At 44.9% G+C, this 18121-nt stretch overlaps 1 protein-coding gene across 1 annotated transcript; it reads left to right on the top strand.

Moving 5' to 3' along the window:
- Window positions 1-309: 309 nt before the first annotated feature.
- Window positions 310-17917, top strand: AMH (anti-Mullerian hormone). The gene is made up of 5 exons (XM_032214260.1): window positions 310-910; window positions 6624-6802; window positions 9110-9233; window positions 11315-11498; window positions 16972-17917. The coding sequence occupies exons 1-5, from the start codon at window positions 310-312 to the stop codon at window positions 17915-17917; spliced, it is 2034 nt and encodes a 677-aa protein (XP_032070151.1).
- The last annotated feature ends 204 nt before the right edge of the window (window positions 17918-18121 follow it).

The following is an 18121-nucleotide window of genomic DNA, read 5'->3' on the forward strand; positions in this document are numbered from 1 at the left end:
AATATGATAAAAAGTGTTTACATCAAGGTTGAGCCGGCTCGGATGCTTTGCATTTTGCTAAAGCATCCAGACTGAAAAGATATCAAAAAACCTGCAAATAGAACAGGACAGTTCCTTTGAGCCAGCTTGTTGCAAGAATTCTTCCAGGATCACTCAAGGTCAAATGGTTTTAAGGAGAAAAACTCAGGCCATCTCGCTCTGTGTGATTGTTTGTGTGTGTGTGTGTGTGTTATCCGATGCCTTCACTCCCTTCTGAATTTTCCCTGGGGAATCCTACAGCGGTGGCTTTAGTTCATCAGGGAAGCAACCATGGAGCTTGGCCTGGTCTGCATCCTCCTCAGTCTCTGGCTAACAGCCGAGTCCCTCTCCTCACCTATAAAGGGAAACCTGCTAGAAGAAAATCCTCCGAGACAATGGGAGAGTCCCAATTTAAGGCAACTGAAATCCCCAGGAGAAGGAGAAGAAGAAGAACACGTCAAGGTTGGGTTGGATTTCAAGGAAGCCCCTTCAAAAGCCCTGGTGGCTTCCTTGGAGTCCGAAGACACCCCTGGACGTCTCCTACCCCACCTGCCCTTGGCTGAGAAGGAAGTGAGGCCCTTGAGCTTATGGCCCCAACCCAGTTCTCAGCCATGGCTATACGAAAGCTCAGAGGAATCGGTGTGTCACGTGAGGCTGGATGGGGGCAGCTTTTGGGGTCCTAACCACCTGGAGGTGGGGGGCCTCCTCAGCCGTTACGACAGTGGGTTCCTGAAGGCCCTGAGCAGATCCGACTGGAGCAGAGAGGACCTGGAGATCTTTGGCATATGTCCCTCAAACCCACCTCACAGCCTCCTCGGGTCACTCCAGCGGGTGGCTGATTCTCTGGGCAGGCCTGCTGGACACCGTTTCTTCATGCTGCATTTGGAAGAAGGTAAGTGCAGACAGGGAAGGGTGGAAAAAGACATTGTTATTACCACTATTCCCTGTGTTCTCATTTAGAAATATAGAATAACAGAGTTGGAAGGGACCTTGGAGGTCTTCTAGTCCAAGCCCCTGCTTAGGCAGGAAACCCTACACCACTTCAGACAAATGGTTATGCAACATCTTCTTAAAAACTTACAATGTTGGAGCATTCACAACTTCAAGAGGCAAGTTGTTCCACTGATTAATTGTTCTCACTGTCAGGAAATTTCTCCTCAGTTCTAAGTTGCTTCTCTCCTTGATTAGTTTCCACCCATTGCTTCTTGTTCTGCCCTCAGGTGCCTTGGAGAATAGCTTGACTCCCTCTTCTTTGTGGCAACCCCTGAGATGTTGGAACACTGCTATCATGTCTCCCCTAGTCCTTCTTTCTATTACAATAAACATACCCAGTTCCTGCAACTGTTCTTCATATGTTTTAGTCTCCAGTCCCCTAATCATCTTTGTTGTTCTTCTCTGCACTCTTTCTAGAGTCTCCACTCTACATCATGGCAACCAAAACAATGCAATATTCCAAGTGTGGCCTTACCAAGGCATTATAAAGTGGTATTGAGACTTCACGTGATCTTGATTCTATCCCTCTGTTTATGCAGCCTAGAACTGTGTTGGCTTTTTTGGCAGCTGCTGCACACGGCTGACTCATATTTAAATGGTTGTCCACTAAGACTCCAAGATCCCTCTCACAGTTACTACTATTGAGCAAGGTAGCACCTATACTGTACCTGTGCATTTCGTTTTTCTTGTCTAAATGTAGAACTTTACATTTTTCACCGTCGAATTTCATTTTATTAGATAGTGTCTAATGTTCAAGTTTGTCAAGATCCTTCTGTATCTTAAGCCTAACTTCTGGAGTGTTGGCTATTCCTGCCAGCTTGGTGTCATCTGCAAATTTGATGAGTTCCCCATTTATTCCCTCATCCAAATCATTGATCTTTGTTGCTCTTCTCTGCACTTTTTTTCTAGAAAGCTTTGTTTAGAATTTCTAAAACATCAATGAAGTTTTAGAAATTGGCTTGAACAGTGATAATGCTTAGTATAAAATGATAAAATAGTACCAAGCGATAGTAATAGTATAAAATGCTATAAAATGATGAAGAGCTTATATAAAGCATCTAGTGCTTTTTCTAAAATTCCTTCTCCTTTCCCTCTCCCTCTCCCACTCCCAATGTATAGTCCTTTGCTTCAGCAATTCTACAGAATACCCAATTTGAATCCAAAGTATATTAAATCTAAGCCAATTTTTTTGTAACACCAACACTGAGGTAAATATGCATGCAGAAGATACCAGTATTGATGGGTGGCAAAGGGAAAGGGGGAAAACCTTTTTTAAAAAAAAGAAAAGAGAAAACAATCTGAAAAAAGAGGAAAAGAAGGAAAAATGATCAGTCTCTTAACTAGGACTGAAATAGCTTCAAGGTGCAAAAATTCAGATTTCTTGTGGGCACAGAGTTCTTTGGATCAGACCAAATATATTGACTGAATCAGATCCGTCATAGGATTGCTCTTGTCTCTCTTTTGGTGGTGGTAGTGGTGGGGGATTTTTCAGAAAGGATCAGCTGCCCTTCTGGAAATTAAATAGGGATCAGCTGCAGAGATTACAAAGAATAAAATATCCATTTCCAGCAGTTGCAAATAGTTTGGGAGGGGGAAACGGAAACAGATCGTCCCAATTACTCTGATGATCACGAAAGCTTCAGCTGCAACTTTTAAATTATTACCTTCCGATAAAAGAAAATGACCCCTCAAATTAGATCTATTAAGGCATTAAACAAATCAAGTCTTTTTTTAAAAAAATTGCAATACTTAATATTTATACATCAGGATGACACAAGACAAAGACTTTTTTCATGAGCAAATGTGAAAGGAAACCTTGTAGAATGGAGCAGACAAGAGTTCTGCTTTTTCAAAAGGTGGGCATAGCAAAAGAGGTGGACTAGATGGCCACCAGATCCCCCTTTTTTAAAACATTGTCTTTTTTTAATAAAAGTTTTTTTTTATTCTCTTACATACAGTTACACGTATACATTCACAAAAAATTATTCTTATTTATTTTTATCACTTTTACATATTTAATTTTCCATATAAAAGGATAAAATATACATTTTGGGATGCTTTGCTTACCATCCCGTACACCTATTTTGTATTATGACCACCCGATATTTCCTTCTTTTCGCCCTCCCTCCCTTCTCTACTTTCTTCCTTCCTCCTCTCCTTTCCCTTTCTTCTTCCCTTGCCTCTCCCCTACTCCTCTCTTCCCCCTCCTACTCTCTCTCCTTCTCTTTCTATCCCTTCAGTCCTTCCTCTCCTTTCCTCTTCCTTCCTTCTTTCCTCCCCTCCCCTTTCCTCTCTTCTCCTCTCCTCCTCTCTTCTTTTCCTTTTCTGTTGTTTTCAACTCTCAAGGTGTATTTTTAGGATGATATTCCTGCAAATCTGGTTATAATTTTATGCTTATCCTTTCCTGTTCCCTTTTCTTCGTTATCATGTCCTAACTATTTCCCCCCCTCTATTTTATGTCTTTTTCAAACTCTTTGGTATAGTCCACATCTTGCTCTTAGCCAGAGACTTAACTTAACAAATCCAATTTGTTACAGCATGGGTACAACATGATGTAAAGCACCCAAATGCACCAAATTACAAGTAGTCCTCGACTTATAACAGTTTGTTTAGTGACCATTCAAAGTTTCAATGGCACTGAAAAAAGTAACGTTCAACCATTTTCCATACATACAACCCTAGCAACATTCCCATGGTCAAATGATCAAAATTCAGATGCCTGGTAAGTGCCTCATATTTACGATGGTTGCATTGTCCTGGGGTCATGCGATCCCCTTTTGCGACCTTCTGACATGTCAAAGTCACTGGGGAAGCCCGGTTCACTTAACAACCTTGTTACTAACTTAACAACTGCAGTGATTCACTTAACATCCGTGACAAGAAAGCTCATAAAATGGAGCAAAACTCCATTTTGTTGAGGGAGACATTAACAAATGTCTCACTTAGCAACAGAAGTGTTGGGCTCAATTGGGTCGTAAGTCGAGGACTACCTGTACGGCATCTTTGAGGACTTGGACTTGTTCATACAATCAGCTAAGACAGGGACTGAATTCCCACAATGTGCTGAATCACAGCCTATCCTGCTCAGGGGTGGGTTCCTGCCAGTTCTAACCTCGTCTATAGAAGAGGTTCCATAAATCTACAGTGCCGTTTAGAACCGGTTCCAGCTCCCTCCCCCCGCCGTCCGCACTTCATCAAGATGAAGAGCGAGAGGAGGAATTCTGGGAGTTGAAGTCCACAAGTCTTAAAGCTCTCAAGTTTGAACAACCTTGGGGTTTTTTTTCTCTAAAGGGTTAGGGATGTGAGGGTCTTGTATCTTGACAGCTTTAAGACTTGCACACTTCAATGCCAGAATTCTTGAGCCAACATTTTCAATGCTAAGCAAGAGCATTGTTAAGTGAGTTTCGCCACATTTTACAAGTTGGCCACTCCCACCCAGTCACATGGCTGGCAAGCCACTCCCACTCAGTCACATGGCCGGCAAGCCACTCCCACAAAGCAGGCCACACCTACAGAAGAGATTCTAAAAAAATTTGAAACCCACCACTGATCCTGCTCCATCTCAGCCTCACCAAATATCCTGTATGAATCCACCAGTGTCAGGCTAAACACTCCTCTCAATCTATCTCTTGTTAAGAAGAACATACCATTTTTCCTTGAGATGTAAACATGGGTCAATGGTTTATTGAACCCAGGGACACCTGCAGGATACGGCCAAAAAAAGTCAACATGGCTGCCACAGTACTCTGGCTGAATTCTGTCCACACCCTGTGGATGCCCCATTCAACTGTTTTCCATTTTTAAAATAAAGTCAATACAACCATTCATTCAGCAACCATTAGAAGTCACCCTGGTGCTGAAAAAAAGTGAGTGAGGACCATTCCTCACACTTATGACTGTTGCAGCATCCTCATGGCCGTGTGATTAAAATGTGTGTGCTGGTCATGGAATAGTCGAGAGGTCACATGATTAACATTTGCAACCTTCCCAACTTGGCTTCCAATAAGCAAAGTCAGTGAAGGAAGCTGCATTCGCTTGAGGACCAGATAATTCACTTAACGACTACAGCAAAAAAAGGTGGCAAAATCAGGCATGCCTCACTTAACAGCCCCCTTGCTAACAATGGCACTTTTGGTCTCAGTTGTGGTCACAAGTTGAGGCGTACCCGTGTGAAAAATATTTTAAATGTCAATCAAGGAAGAGCTGAAATGACCGGTTGAAACTCCGAAGAGGAGAGCAGGCAGAGAAGAGAGTTGGACAATAGGAGACAGCATAGCAGAGGTGGGTTCCTACCAGTTCGCACCTATTCGGTAGAACTGGTTCGTCAAATCTACCGAACCGGTTAGAAGAGGTTCCACCAGTGGATGCGGAAAGCAGGCCACACCTACAGAAGAGGTTCCAAATTTTTTTGAAACCCACCACTGGTCCTTGGATATGATTATTCTACACTATCATGCTCATATTTATAAAACTCAGTGCCTCTGTGAAAGGTAAGGATGACTACTGCGTTTGTGGTGCAATCAGAACATTGCGTGTGTTGAAGTTGTTTTAACACAAACCAAAGATGCCTTTTAAAGAACAAGTTTACATCATATTCTTATGCATGCCAGTGCTGTGGGTGAGGTAATTGAAGGTGGTTCTGACAAGTGTCGTTGGCATCTTCATATCCAATCACATGGGCGGCAAGCCACTCCCATCCAGTCACATGGGCGGCAAGCCACTCCCACAAAGGAGGCCACACCCACAGAGTAGATTCGAACAATTTTTGAAACCCACCACTGCAGCATAGGTAGCACCTCAGATGGCTTATTTTTAAGAGAATGGATGAACGATGGATGGAAACGGAACAAGAAGAGATTCAACCTAGAAAGAAGGAGAATTTTTTATTTTATTTTTTCATATTCATAACAAATAACCACATGTATACTGTTACATAACCAACATTTTTTTATATTATTAAATATTTACATCAATTCATCTTACAATCAACCCCCCAAAACAATTATTGGCTCTTCTGCTCTCCATATACCATATTTGTACCCTATCCATCACTTTCTTCTCCCTATCTCCTCCTCCTCCCTACCTCCTTTCTTCCCTCTGTTACTCTTCTCTTCTCTTCTTCTCCTTCCTCTCTCCTTCTCCTCTCTCCCCTTTCCACCTCCTTTCTCTCCTCCTCTCCACCCTCTCTCCTTTCCCTCTCTTCTTCCCTTGCCTCTCTCCTCTACTCCACACTCTTCATCTCATTTACTTGGTGTATTTCAGCTTCTGAGCAAGCTCCATTTTATGTTGATGGTATTTATAATTTCATTTAGATAAACATCTTTAGTTGTAACATATATCCAAGGAGAAATTTTCTGACAGTGAGAACAATCAACCCATGCAGCAGAAGTTGCCTTCGGAAGTTGTGGGAGCTTCATCACTGGAGGCTTTCAAGAAGAGACTGGACTGCCAGTTGTCAAAAATAGTACAGGGTCTCCTGCTTTGTGGGGGGAGGGTTGGACTAGATGACCTAGAAAGTCCCTTCCAACTCTGTTCATGTGTTATCTGTTAAGAAATGGGATGTCCCTGTTTTGTATCTCTTTTTAAAAAAAATTCTTCGTCTGTTTTGGTAGTGAAATGGGAAGTCGAGACCAAACTCAGGTTTAAACTGACCTTTCAGAAGGATGTGGAAGAGCCTCTCAGCTCCTTGCAGCTGGTCCTCCTAGTCTTCTATCAAGGAGAAAAGGAACTGGTGCATCAAGGGGTCCCAAAGAGATTTCTGGTGGGAGGGACAGGATTGCATCAAAAGCAGGTATGTGGGACAATTCCCCCCTCCCCGTGTTATTCCTAATAGCATTCATTTCCTCCAAGGAGATCAACGTAGCATACACTCCTCCGCCCACAATTTCAAGTGTATTTATTTGTTTATTTATATTGATTTATTTGTATATTTATATCCCGCCTTTATTATTTTTTATGAATAACTCAAGGCAAACATATCCAACACACACCTATTTTATCTGTAACAACAACCCTGTTTGGTGGGCTGAGAAAGAGGGACTGGCCCTAAGTCACTCAGATGGTTTTTATGTCTAAGATAGGACTACAACTCACAGTTTCCTGGTGATTGGCCCTAATTCACCCTGCTGGCTTCCATGCCTAAGGCAGGACTAGAACTCACAGCCTTCTGGTGATTGGCCCTAAGTCACCCTGTTGGCTTCCATGCCTAAGGCAGGACTAGAACTCACAGTCTTCTAGTGATTGGCCCTAATTCACCCTGCTGGCTTCCATGCCTAAGGCAGGACTAGAATTCACAGTCTTCTAGTGATTGGCCCTAAGTCACCCTGTTGGCTTCCATGCCTAAGGCGGGACTAGAACTCACAGCCTTCTGGTGATTGGCCCTAAGTCACCCTGCTGGCTTCTATGCCTAAGGTGGGTCTAGAACTCACAGTCTTCTGGTGATTGGCCCTAAGTCACCCTGCTGGCTTCCATGCCTAAGGCGGGACTAGAACTCACAGCCTTCTGGTGATTGGTCCAAAGTCACCCTGCTGGCTTCCATGCCTAAGGCAGGACTAGAATTCACAGTCTTCTAGTGATTGGCCCTAAGTCACCCTGTTGGCTTCCATGCCTAAGGCGGGACTAGAACTCACAGTCTTCTGGTGATTGGTCCAAAGTTACCCTGCTGGCTTCCATGCCTAAGGCGGGACTAGAACTCACAGTCTTCTGGTGATTGGTCCAAAGTTACCCTGCTGGCTTCCATGCCTAAGACAGGACTAGAATTCACAGTCTCCTGGTTTGTAGCTATGTGTCTTAACCACTAGAACTGGCCCTCAGTTCTATTTATTTCTCTCTGCTTATATCCCAGCTGTCTGATTTTTATAAACAACTCAAGGTGTGAACATACCTAATATGCTCTCTGTGACCTCAGCCTACCTTGTAGGGTTGTTGTGGGGAAAATAGGGGGCAGGAATATTAAGTATATTTGCCACCTTCATTTGACCAAAAAGCACTGATGATGTCCTACATTGGATGACTCAAGGAGCTCTTTTGCTTCTTTAGGTCACATTAAGGCAAGTTAAGATAAACACTCTACAGAATACCAAAAACGCTACATCAAAGAACTCAAAGATAGTGACCCTAATTGTTAAAAGCCCCATATCTTTTAAAATACCATGTACACTTGATTTGACACCCTTTCAGTTCATAGAATGCCCTCATCATCACTCCTGCTACCTAATTTACCTCTGTTGAAACCAAGGGCCTGGTCTGAAATTTAAAGAAATAAGATTCACTCTGAACATTAGTGAATGTTTGGTAATGGGAGATCCTAGTGGTTGGAGCAGGAAATCATTAAGAGACATGGATTCCACTTCACTGGGATTTTTAAATGGAGACTGGCCTGCCAGCTTTTCGCGGATAATTTAGTAGATTTCTTGGGTTGGTAGAGGGTTGGACTAGATCGCGGGTCGGGAACCTTAAACACACAAAGAGCCACAAAGAGCTTCCTAACCAGAAGACCCCCTCATTCAATTCTGGAGCTGACCGGAAGTCCAGTTTCCCCACCATAGAGTCTCCTCCTAGCGTGGCGTTCTTTTCTTTCTACTTGTCCTAACCGAAAGCCCTATCAATTCTGGAGCTGACCGGAAGTCCAGTTCCCCCACCATGGAGTCTCCTCCTAGCATGGCGTCCTTTTCCTTCTACCTGTCCTAACCGAAAGCCCTATCAATTGTGGAGCCGACCGGCGACAGGGAGCCACAACAGAGGGATAAAAGAGCCATATGCGGCTCCAGAGCCACAGGTTGCCGATCCCTGGACTAGATAAATATTTCTTAACACCAGCAACTTGAAGATATATGTAAGGGGTTCAATTCCCAGAATTCCCCAGCTGGCATGCGGGCTAGGGAATTCTGGGATTTGAAGTCCACACGCCTTAAAATTGCCTGCCAAGGCTGAGCAGGTGCTTTTAGCAGGCCGCAGGAACTAAATAATTCTTGACCTAAGAATGAAGCCTCAAGGGAGTTTCTGCATTTCATGATGGAAATAAAAGTTTTGAGGGGGGACTTCGATCAAATAGATGGATGTTGGAGTATGTTTATTTTTAAATTTTTTCCCATCTCAGGTTGTTTGCCTTTCCAGAGAAACCCGCTACCTTGTCCTCCAAGGCTCTGTGATGTCTGGGAGACATTCGCCTGGTGAATTAAGCTATGAACTTTCCTTGGAAATCAGGCACCAAAACAATACAGGTAGGGCAGAGTTCCATGGCTGGTAGGGGCCCTGGGGTGAAATAGCCATAGCACTTAGACTTACTGTATTTTTCGGACTATAAAACGCACCAGTGTATAAGACGCACCAAGATTTTGAAGAGGTAAGTAAGAAAAAAAAGTTTTTGCCTTCCCTCAGCCCTGCTGAAGTCTGCAGAGTGCTGCTGGGGGCTGTGGGAAGGCAAAAAAAGCCTCAATTTTTATGAAAAATGGCTCATTTTCCGTAAAAACGTGGGCATTTTTGCCTTTCCCCAGCCCTGCTGAAGCCTGCAGAGTGCTGCTGGGGACTGAGGGAAGGCCAAAAATGGCTGTATTCGGTGTATAAGATGCACCAACATTTCCACGCTCTTTTAGGGGGGGAAAGGTGCGTCTTATACTCTGAAAAATACGGTATGTATCGCTTCACAGTGCTTTACAGCCCTCTCTAAGCGGTTTACAGTGTCAGCCTATTGCCCCCAACAATCTGGGTCCTCATTTTACTGACCTCGGAAGGATGGAAGGCTGAGTCAACCTTGAGCCTGGTGAAATTTGAACTGCCAAATTGCGGGCAGCCGGCAGTCAGCAGAAGTAGCCTGCAGTACTGCACTCTAATCACTGCGCCACCTCTTAAATCTCCCGTTCCTCTGTTTGAAAAACACAAATTCTAAACAACTGATCAAAATGCAGTAATTTTTCTCTGGTATAAAAAGTCTAACTTTTAACTCAGGATTCCCCCCCCCCCCCAACTTTTCATGAAAGATTTGAGAGCTGCTATAGGATTAAAGGCCTTGAGCCACATCAGTGGTGGGATTCAAATAATTTAACAACCGGTTCTCTGCCCTAATGACCAGCTGGGTAGGTGAAGCTTTGTGGTCATGTGACTGAGTGGGCGTGGCCAACTCAATGTTACTCACGTCGATGGGAGCTTCACCTTAGCTGTTACAATGTCATAAGGGTTAACTGGAGAGGCAGTTTCTGTAAGCAGGGCAATAAGGATTAGGCTAGAAACAACACCAGAATGTTTCCTTCCTGCCTTCCTTACAGGATTAGCCCTGTGAAGTGGAAAAAAACAAAATGAGATTTCTTCCAACAACCAGTTCTCCAAACTGCTTAGAAAGTTAACAACCGGTTCTCCCGAATAGGTGCAAACTGGCTGAATCCCACCACTGAGCCACATGTAAAATGACAACCCTATGACATACAGCATCTGTGTTATACAGAGGTGGGTTCCGGCTTCTTCTACTGCCGGTTCATTCAGGTATGCGCTTTGGGCGTGGGCGCGCCCTTGATGCGCACTATGCCGCATGTGGAGTAGGTTAAAAAATGCTTGCGTGTGCGCAGAAGCAAAAAACAAGATGGCGCAGCCGATAGAACCGGTTTGGGGGTGTGGCTGGCTGAATTACTACCTACGTGGCCGAACCAGTCCGAATCAGTGGGAACCCACTTCTGGTGTTATATTTATGATGTTTTAATTTGTTTTCATTGTTTCACAGGCCTCAGAAATCTACAACAATAAGAGGGAGGATCTCGTTCAGTGGTGGGTTTCAAAAATTGTTCGAACCTACTCTGTGGGTGTGGCCTCCTTTGTGGGAGTGGCTTGCTGCCCATGTGACCGGATATGAAGATGCCAACGACACTTGTCAGAAACACCTTAAATTACCTCACACACAGCACTGGCATGCATAAGAATATGATGTAAACTTGTTTTTTAAAAGGCATCTTTGGTTTGCATTAAAACAACTTCAACACACGCAATGTTCTGATTGCACCACAAACGCAGTAGTCATCCTTACCTTTCACAGAGGCACTGAGGTTTATAAATATGAGCAATGATAGTGTAGAATAATCATATCCAAGGACCAGTGGTGGGTTTCAAAAAATTTTGGAACCTCTTCTGTAGGTGTGGCCTGCTTTCCGGGTCCACTGGTGGAACCTCTTCTAACCGGTTCGGTAGATTTGACGAACCGGTTCTACCGAATAGGTGCGAACTGGTAGGAACCCACCTACCTCTGATTCTTGTTGCTGGTCCAATAAGTCATTTTCTTGTTCTTCTTTTCTTTTCTTTTTGTATCCTTGCCTCCCAGATGCTGCTGTCTCCTCTGATGAAGCCCAGGATCTTCTGTTTGGCTTTGATGCCAAGTGTTTCACCCGCAGGACCCCGGCTGTCTTGCTGTTGGTGAAACAAAGCTTCGGCCTTGGCTCCCATCCACCCTCTTCTTTCCTCTCTGCGAATGGCAAGTTAGATGTATTACCATACCTGAAACCCAGGTAAATAGCATCCTCTAAACTTTGCACCCATGATTCCCCGCCTCTAGACAGGAACTGGTAGCCATGAAATCCCAGGCCTGCATGAGAGAACAATTGCACCAACGCTCCCAGGCTTTGCCTCTCTCTCGGAGTTTGCAGTTTCCCTTGATTGTGTGGGCTTTTTCCTTGCATTTATTTAGAACCTGCCTTTACAGGGAGTTCTCAACATACGACTGATCACTTAGCGACAGCTCCAAGTTACAATGGACACACACACACTGCAAAAAACAAACAAACATATGACCCAGTTGCAAAGTTTTGAAGGAATGAAAGGTCAGAAAATCGGGTCGGTTGCGTGATGAGCTGCTTTACGACTGATGACTTACGACTGTAATAGGCTCACAAGTTGAGGATTACCTTTAGCAATAGCAGTTAGACTTATATACCGCTTCATAGGGCTTTCAGCCCTCTCTAAGCGGTTTACAGAGTCAGCATATCGCCCCCAACAACAATCCGGGTCCTCATTTTACCCACCTCGGAAGGATGGAAGGCTGAGTCAACCCGGAGCCGGTGAGATTTGAACAGCCGAACTGCAGAACTGCAGTCAGCTGAAGTAGCCTGCAGTGCTGCATTTAACCACTGCGCCACCTCGGCTCAGTTATTTTTATGAATAATTTAAGACAGAGAACGTACTTAATACTCATTATTATTATTTCCCCCAAAACAGCAACGCTATGAGATGAATTAAACTGAGAAAGAGAGACTGGCCCAAAGTCACCCAGCTGGCTTTCATACCTAAGGCAGAACTAGAACTCATAGTCTTCTGGTGATTGACTCAAATTCACCCAGCTGGCTTTCATGCCTAAGGCAGGACTAGAACTCACGGTCTCCTGATTCCAAGCCTGGTACCTTACACAAGTCATGTGTAAGCCTGCACATTCTCTACCACTGCCTTTTACACCCAATTTTGTCTGAAAAACAACTACAAGATAAATGGGTAATTTTTTCCCAATCAGAATAGCGCTGGAAGGGAACTTCTAGTCCAACCCCCTGCTTAAGCAGGAAACCCTATCATTTCAGACAGATGGCTGTCCAGTCTCTTAAAAACTTCCAGTGCCAGCACCCATAACTTCTAAAGGCAACCTGTTCCACTGGTTAATTGTTCTCACTGTTAGGGAATTTCACTTTAATTCCAGGTTGATTCTCTCCTTGATTCGTTTCCATCCATTGCTTCTTGCCTTGCCTTCTGGTGCTTTGGAGAATAAATTGACCCCCTCCTCTTTGTGGCACCCCTTTAAATACTGGAATTCTGCTGGGTCAGATGGAATCACCATTCAATCCAGCCACCCAGTTTCCAGTAGTATCCAGAGAACTTACTTCTTACATGCTTATGTTTTAAAATGGTCAGATTCTATCATATAGGTCAGGGGTCCCCAAACTTGGCAACTTTAAGACTTGTGGACTTCAACTCCCAGAATTCTCCAGCCAGCTTTGCCAAGTTTGAAGAACTCTGATATAGGTAGTCTTCAATCACAAAGGGCCCCAGACTTTCCATTGCTAAATAAGGCAGTTGTTAAGTGAGTTATGCCGGATTTTGTGATCTTTTTTTTTTTTGGCCACAGTTGTTAAGCAACTCATTGCAGTGGTTCAGTGAATCACACAGTCCTTAAGCAAATCTGGTTTGCCCCCTAGGTCTTGCGCAAGTGGGCAGCAACCCGGGGCTCTGGAGCCGCATGTGGCTCTTTCATCCCTCTGCTGCAGCTCCCTGTCGCTTCCAGTGGGGATGGGGGGAAGCACAGCGCGCCAGGAGAAGACTCTATGGCAAGGGGCAGGTTTTCCAGCTTGCTCCACAATTGATAGGGCTTTCGGTTAGGACAGATAGAGGAAAAAAGGACGTTGTGTTAGGAGAAGACTCTATGGTGGGGGAACTAAACTTCGGGTCAGCTACAGAATTGAATGGGGGGGCTTCCGGTTAGGACCTCTGTGGCTCCCGGTGTTTTCTTTTCTGTGGGAAATGGCTCTTTGAGTGTTTAAGGTTGCCGACCCCTGGTCTTGCTTGTCAGACGCCAGGTGAGAAGATTGCAAATGGTGATCATATGATTCAGGAAGCTGCAACCGTTGTAAATACAGGCTGGTTTCCAAGCACCCAAATTCTGATTACGTGATCGTACTGGGGATGCTATGATAGTCATAAGTGCGAGGCATAGCCATAAGTCTGGACTGTTGCTAAACGAATGGTTATAAGCCGAGGACTATCTGTGTCTGTTGCCCCAAACAGAGGCAGGTAGAAAGGAAGCTACCTGCCCCAAAGGGAGGGCTGTCCAGAATATTGCAGAGTTCAAGCAAGACATTTAAACAGTGGTGGGATCCTGCCAGTTTAACAACCAGTTCAGTGAACACGTGCTGTGCGTGTCAGCAGTTTTAACAAAACTTACCTTCCACGTTACTTCTGAGGAGTAACACAGCTGAGGTGCGGCAATTCGCTCTGCCGCTCGAGAGGAAATAGGTACCGTATTTTTCGGAGTATAAGACGCACCAAGATTTTGAAGAGGCAAATTTAAAAAAAAAAGTTTTTACACTCTGCAGACCTCTCAAAAACGGCCCATTTTTCGTGAAAATGGGCCTGTTTCCCCCCCCCCAAAAAAGGGCATGCATAGCCTTTAGGAGTCTTGTAGAGTGCTCCTGGGGGCTGCCCCCCCCCCAAAATGAGCAAAAAAGGCCTGTTTTTTTAAATCAAAAAAGGGCATGAATAGCCTTTAGGAGGCTTGTAGAGTGCTCCTGGGGGCTGGGGGAGGAGGAAAAGTTGAGCAAAAATCAGCCTGTTTTTTGCTCATTTCTGCCCTCCCTGCCCCCCAGGAGCATTCTGAATGCTTCCTAAAGGCTATGCACGGCTGTTTTGGTGAAGGGAGCGGGGTTTTGGGAGGCAAAAAATGCTGTATTCAGGGCCCCCAGATTTTCAGCCTCTTTTTTGAGGGAAAAAGGTGCATCTTATACTCTGAAAAATATGGCAAGTAAAACACAGGGGCGGGGGGGGGGGAGGCAAACTGATCATCAGAGCGAACTGGTTCGCCCAAACTGGTCTGAACCGACTGAATCCCACCCCTGCATTTAGATCTCAGCGTTAACTAGAACTGTCTGCATACCCAGCACTTGCTAGAAATATTTTGTAAAGGCCTTTTGACTTTCCTGAAATAAATTGGACTTCTCAGAAGATCTCAGATTCCTGTGGGCCTCTTTAATTGCTTCCAATCTGGCCTGCCCAGAAGTCCGATAAGGACTTTGGGAAACCCTCGAAAGGAACATTGTGTCGCTTTCGAGGGCAGCAACAGCGTAAATAAAGCAGATAAGAGCCGTTTCATCACCATTTGTTTCCAAAATCTCCTCCGAGAAACACTGGAATCTTGTCTGATTTTTTTTTTTTTGCAAAGTTGGAAGAGCAGGAAGTGTCAGGGGTTTTGTTGCTTAGGGTTCTTGCAAGAAGATGACCATATTAACATGTTTGCATAACTTTAATGTGAATGTAATTAATTCAGTTAATTACTCTTCATTTAATGTTTGAGGTCTGTGGGCTGAATGCTATCTTGCATTGTCTTAATGTTTTCATCATCCCCTTTCCTCTTAAAATGCTTGAGAATCTCTTTCACATTTCTTTTTATGCATCAAAATTATTTATTATTATATTTTTTATCCCTTTAATATTTTATAAGTAACTCAAAGCAGTGAATATACCTAATATTCCTTCCCCCTCCTATTTTCCCCACAACAACCATCCTGTGTGATAGGTTGTGGTGAGAGGGAGGAAGTAGCCCAAAGTCAACCAGCTCCCTTTCATACCTCAGCTGAAACTAGAACTCACCATCTCCTGGTGATTGCCCCAAAATTACCCAGCCAGATTTCATACCTCAGGTGGGACTAGAATTCACCATCTCCTGGTTATTGCCCCAAAATTACCCAACCAGCTTTTATATCTCAGGTAGGACTAGAACTCACCATCTCCTGGTGATTGCCCCCAAATTACCCAGCCAGATTTCATGCCTCAGATGGGACTAAAATTCACCATCGCCTGGTGATTGCCCCCAAATTACCCAACCAGCTTTCATTCCTCAGGTGGGACTAGAACTCATCATCTCCTGGTGATTGCCCCAAAATTACCCAGCCAGCTTTTATATCTCAGATGAGACTAGAACTCACTGTCTCCTGGTTTCTCGCTTGATGCCTCAAGCACTAGACCAAACTGGCTCCACTGTAGAGTACAAATGATGCCACTGCTAATATTGTTGCTCTATATAACAATTACCACCCCACTGTTTGCCACATGTCCCAAAATGAAAAAGGCCTCACAAGTGGGATCCCTTTGGGATGTTTTTGATTTAATTGAGGAGTTGGGTGCCAGTAACTTTGTCAACCATCGAGGGCATGGGAAGCTTCACAAACTCTTCTTCTTATTTGTATATCAAGTCCATTGCCCTCTACCTCTGAGAGTTTCACTGAAATCCCTTGTTTGGGGAAAAAAATGCAAAAGCGTGGCTTCCATTAAATTTAATGAGAACTGATAAAACTACAGACCCCTCTCACCCAATAGAAACATAAATAGTTTCTACTTCTACCCTCAAAACGATGCTATAGGGCACTGCACACCAGAACAATGAGACACAAGAACCGTTCTCCCCCACCCAATGCCATTACGTTGCTAAACAACTAATTCCCTCAACACTGTCAAATAATTTACTAAGACTGTATTACTATTAATCTAACTTATTTGTGAGGAATCTGCCATTTGACCTTGGTATCTGTTATGGCCTGCTAGCAGAGCTGACAGTTGATTCAGACAGTGAGAAGGTTGGGGAGAAGCATAGGCCAGTCCTGGAGTCCAGAGAAGGCTCTGATGAGGGCTCTGTGTCAGAGACAGAGAGGGGGCCAGAGCCGTATGCCAGTTATCAGCTGCCTTCAGAGTCAGACATCAGTGAGGCAGAAGAACAGCTGAAACCTGTTCCCAGTGTGCGCATGCGCAGAGTTGCCAGACGAAGGGAACAAGTGAAAGAACAGGGGTCGACTTGGGAGTAAGGCCACAGGTGGATGATGAACGGCCTCTCCCAGAGGAAATAAAAGATGAGTGAAAGGGAAATTGAGTTTGCAGGAGACAATTAGTTTGCTTAATTGGTTTGCTTAATTGGTTTGCTTAATTGGCGACTCTCAGAGACTCCTTGCCAAGTTTTGCAGATATCGGCCTGTCAGCTCTCCAAGCCAGATAAGGTCTGTGAGTGTAAATCCTCCCTTGAAAGACTTTGCTGGATGTGAATGAGCAGAATTTATAGTAAATTAATAAAAGGGATTGTTGTCAGGACCAGAAGTTTGCTTCATGCTCTTGGGAAGCCTTGGTCAGAACAGTATCCTTGAATGTCTGCATAATGCATGAACTCAGTGATGAGTTGGGCATATGCAGCACAAGGAGACAGTCAAATAATTTTTAAAATTCTTTCTCTCTCTTCACCAGCTTGCTGAACTCCGGCATAGCCCACCCGCTCTCAGAGGCTGCCGCCATCACTAACCAAACCAATGCCACTGCGTCAGTGCTCACAAACCCTGGATATTTTTTGGAGACCCTCTCCCAATTTGTCAACAAAGTCCTCAACCCCTCTGGTGAGCCTCCCGTTGCCCAGGGGCACCTCCTGCTGGATTTCGACACAATGGAGGCCCTTCCTCACGAACTGCTCAACTTGTCAGAGAAAGTGGCTTTTGAGCGGCTGGTGCAGTCTGAAAATCACCTCGTGGTCCTTTTCCCTGAGAACAGCCAAGCTTTCATGGAGCGCCAGCTCGGCCAGTGGTACCTCGAGGGAAAGTTGCTTCGGCAACTGTTGGAGAAGCTGCATTCCGTGATCCAAGAGCTGAAAGCCATGCCGTCCTTCCAAGCCAACGCCGACCTCTTCCGTACTCTGCTAGCTCTGTGCTACTATCCTTCGAGGGACCCCGGAAAGTTTCCCACGAGCGATTCTACAGAGACGGAGGAAACACAAACCCGCAGAAAAATCCACAGCCTTCTGCTGCTCAAGGCTCTCCAGGTGGTGCGCACTCGTTGGCAAGAGGCCAGGAAGGTGTCCTTACGTGCTAACCGTAGCACTCAAGTCCAGGATGACTATTGCCGGCTGCGAGAGCTCAGGATAAACCTGGTCTCCACCAGATACATCATTTTACCGGAGTCATACAATGCCAACAATTGCGTGGGCCCCTGCCAGAGCCCGCTTTCCACCCGCATCCCGGACTACTATTCCCACACCATTTTCCTGCTGCGTATGCAAGAACAGGGCATGCCGCTCCAGCGAGCTCCTTGCTGCGTCCCGGTGAAATATTCCAAAAGCCTCATGGTTACCTTTACCAGTGACCAAGGGATGATAGTTAAGGCCTATCCAGATATGGTGGCGGAGTCCTGTGGGTGCAGGTAGAAAAGGGCAGGTGAGTCCTCCTCATCAGGAGGATGGGATATTGGACAGTGCCCTGCTGTCCTGGCCAGTATGGGGTACCATTTTAAACCACAGCACTGCAGTAATCCCTGTTCTACCGATGAAATTTATGTCGCTGTGTACATAGCAAGCTTGCGACGTTGTTCTTGCTTTTTATGATGGTAGGGAAAGTTGGACTCCTCCAGT

Source organism: Thamnophis elegans, chromosome 1 (genome assembly GCF_009769535.1).
Source record: "Thamnophis elegans isolate rThaEle1 chromosome 1, rThaEle1.pri, whole genome shotgun sequence".
Classification (NCBI taxonomy): domain Eukaryota; kingdom Metazoa; phylum Chordata; class Lepidosauria; order Squamata; family Colubridae; genus Thamnophis; species Thamnophis elegans.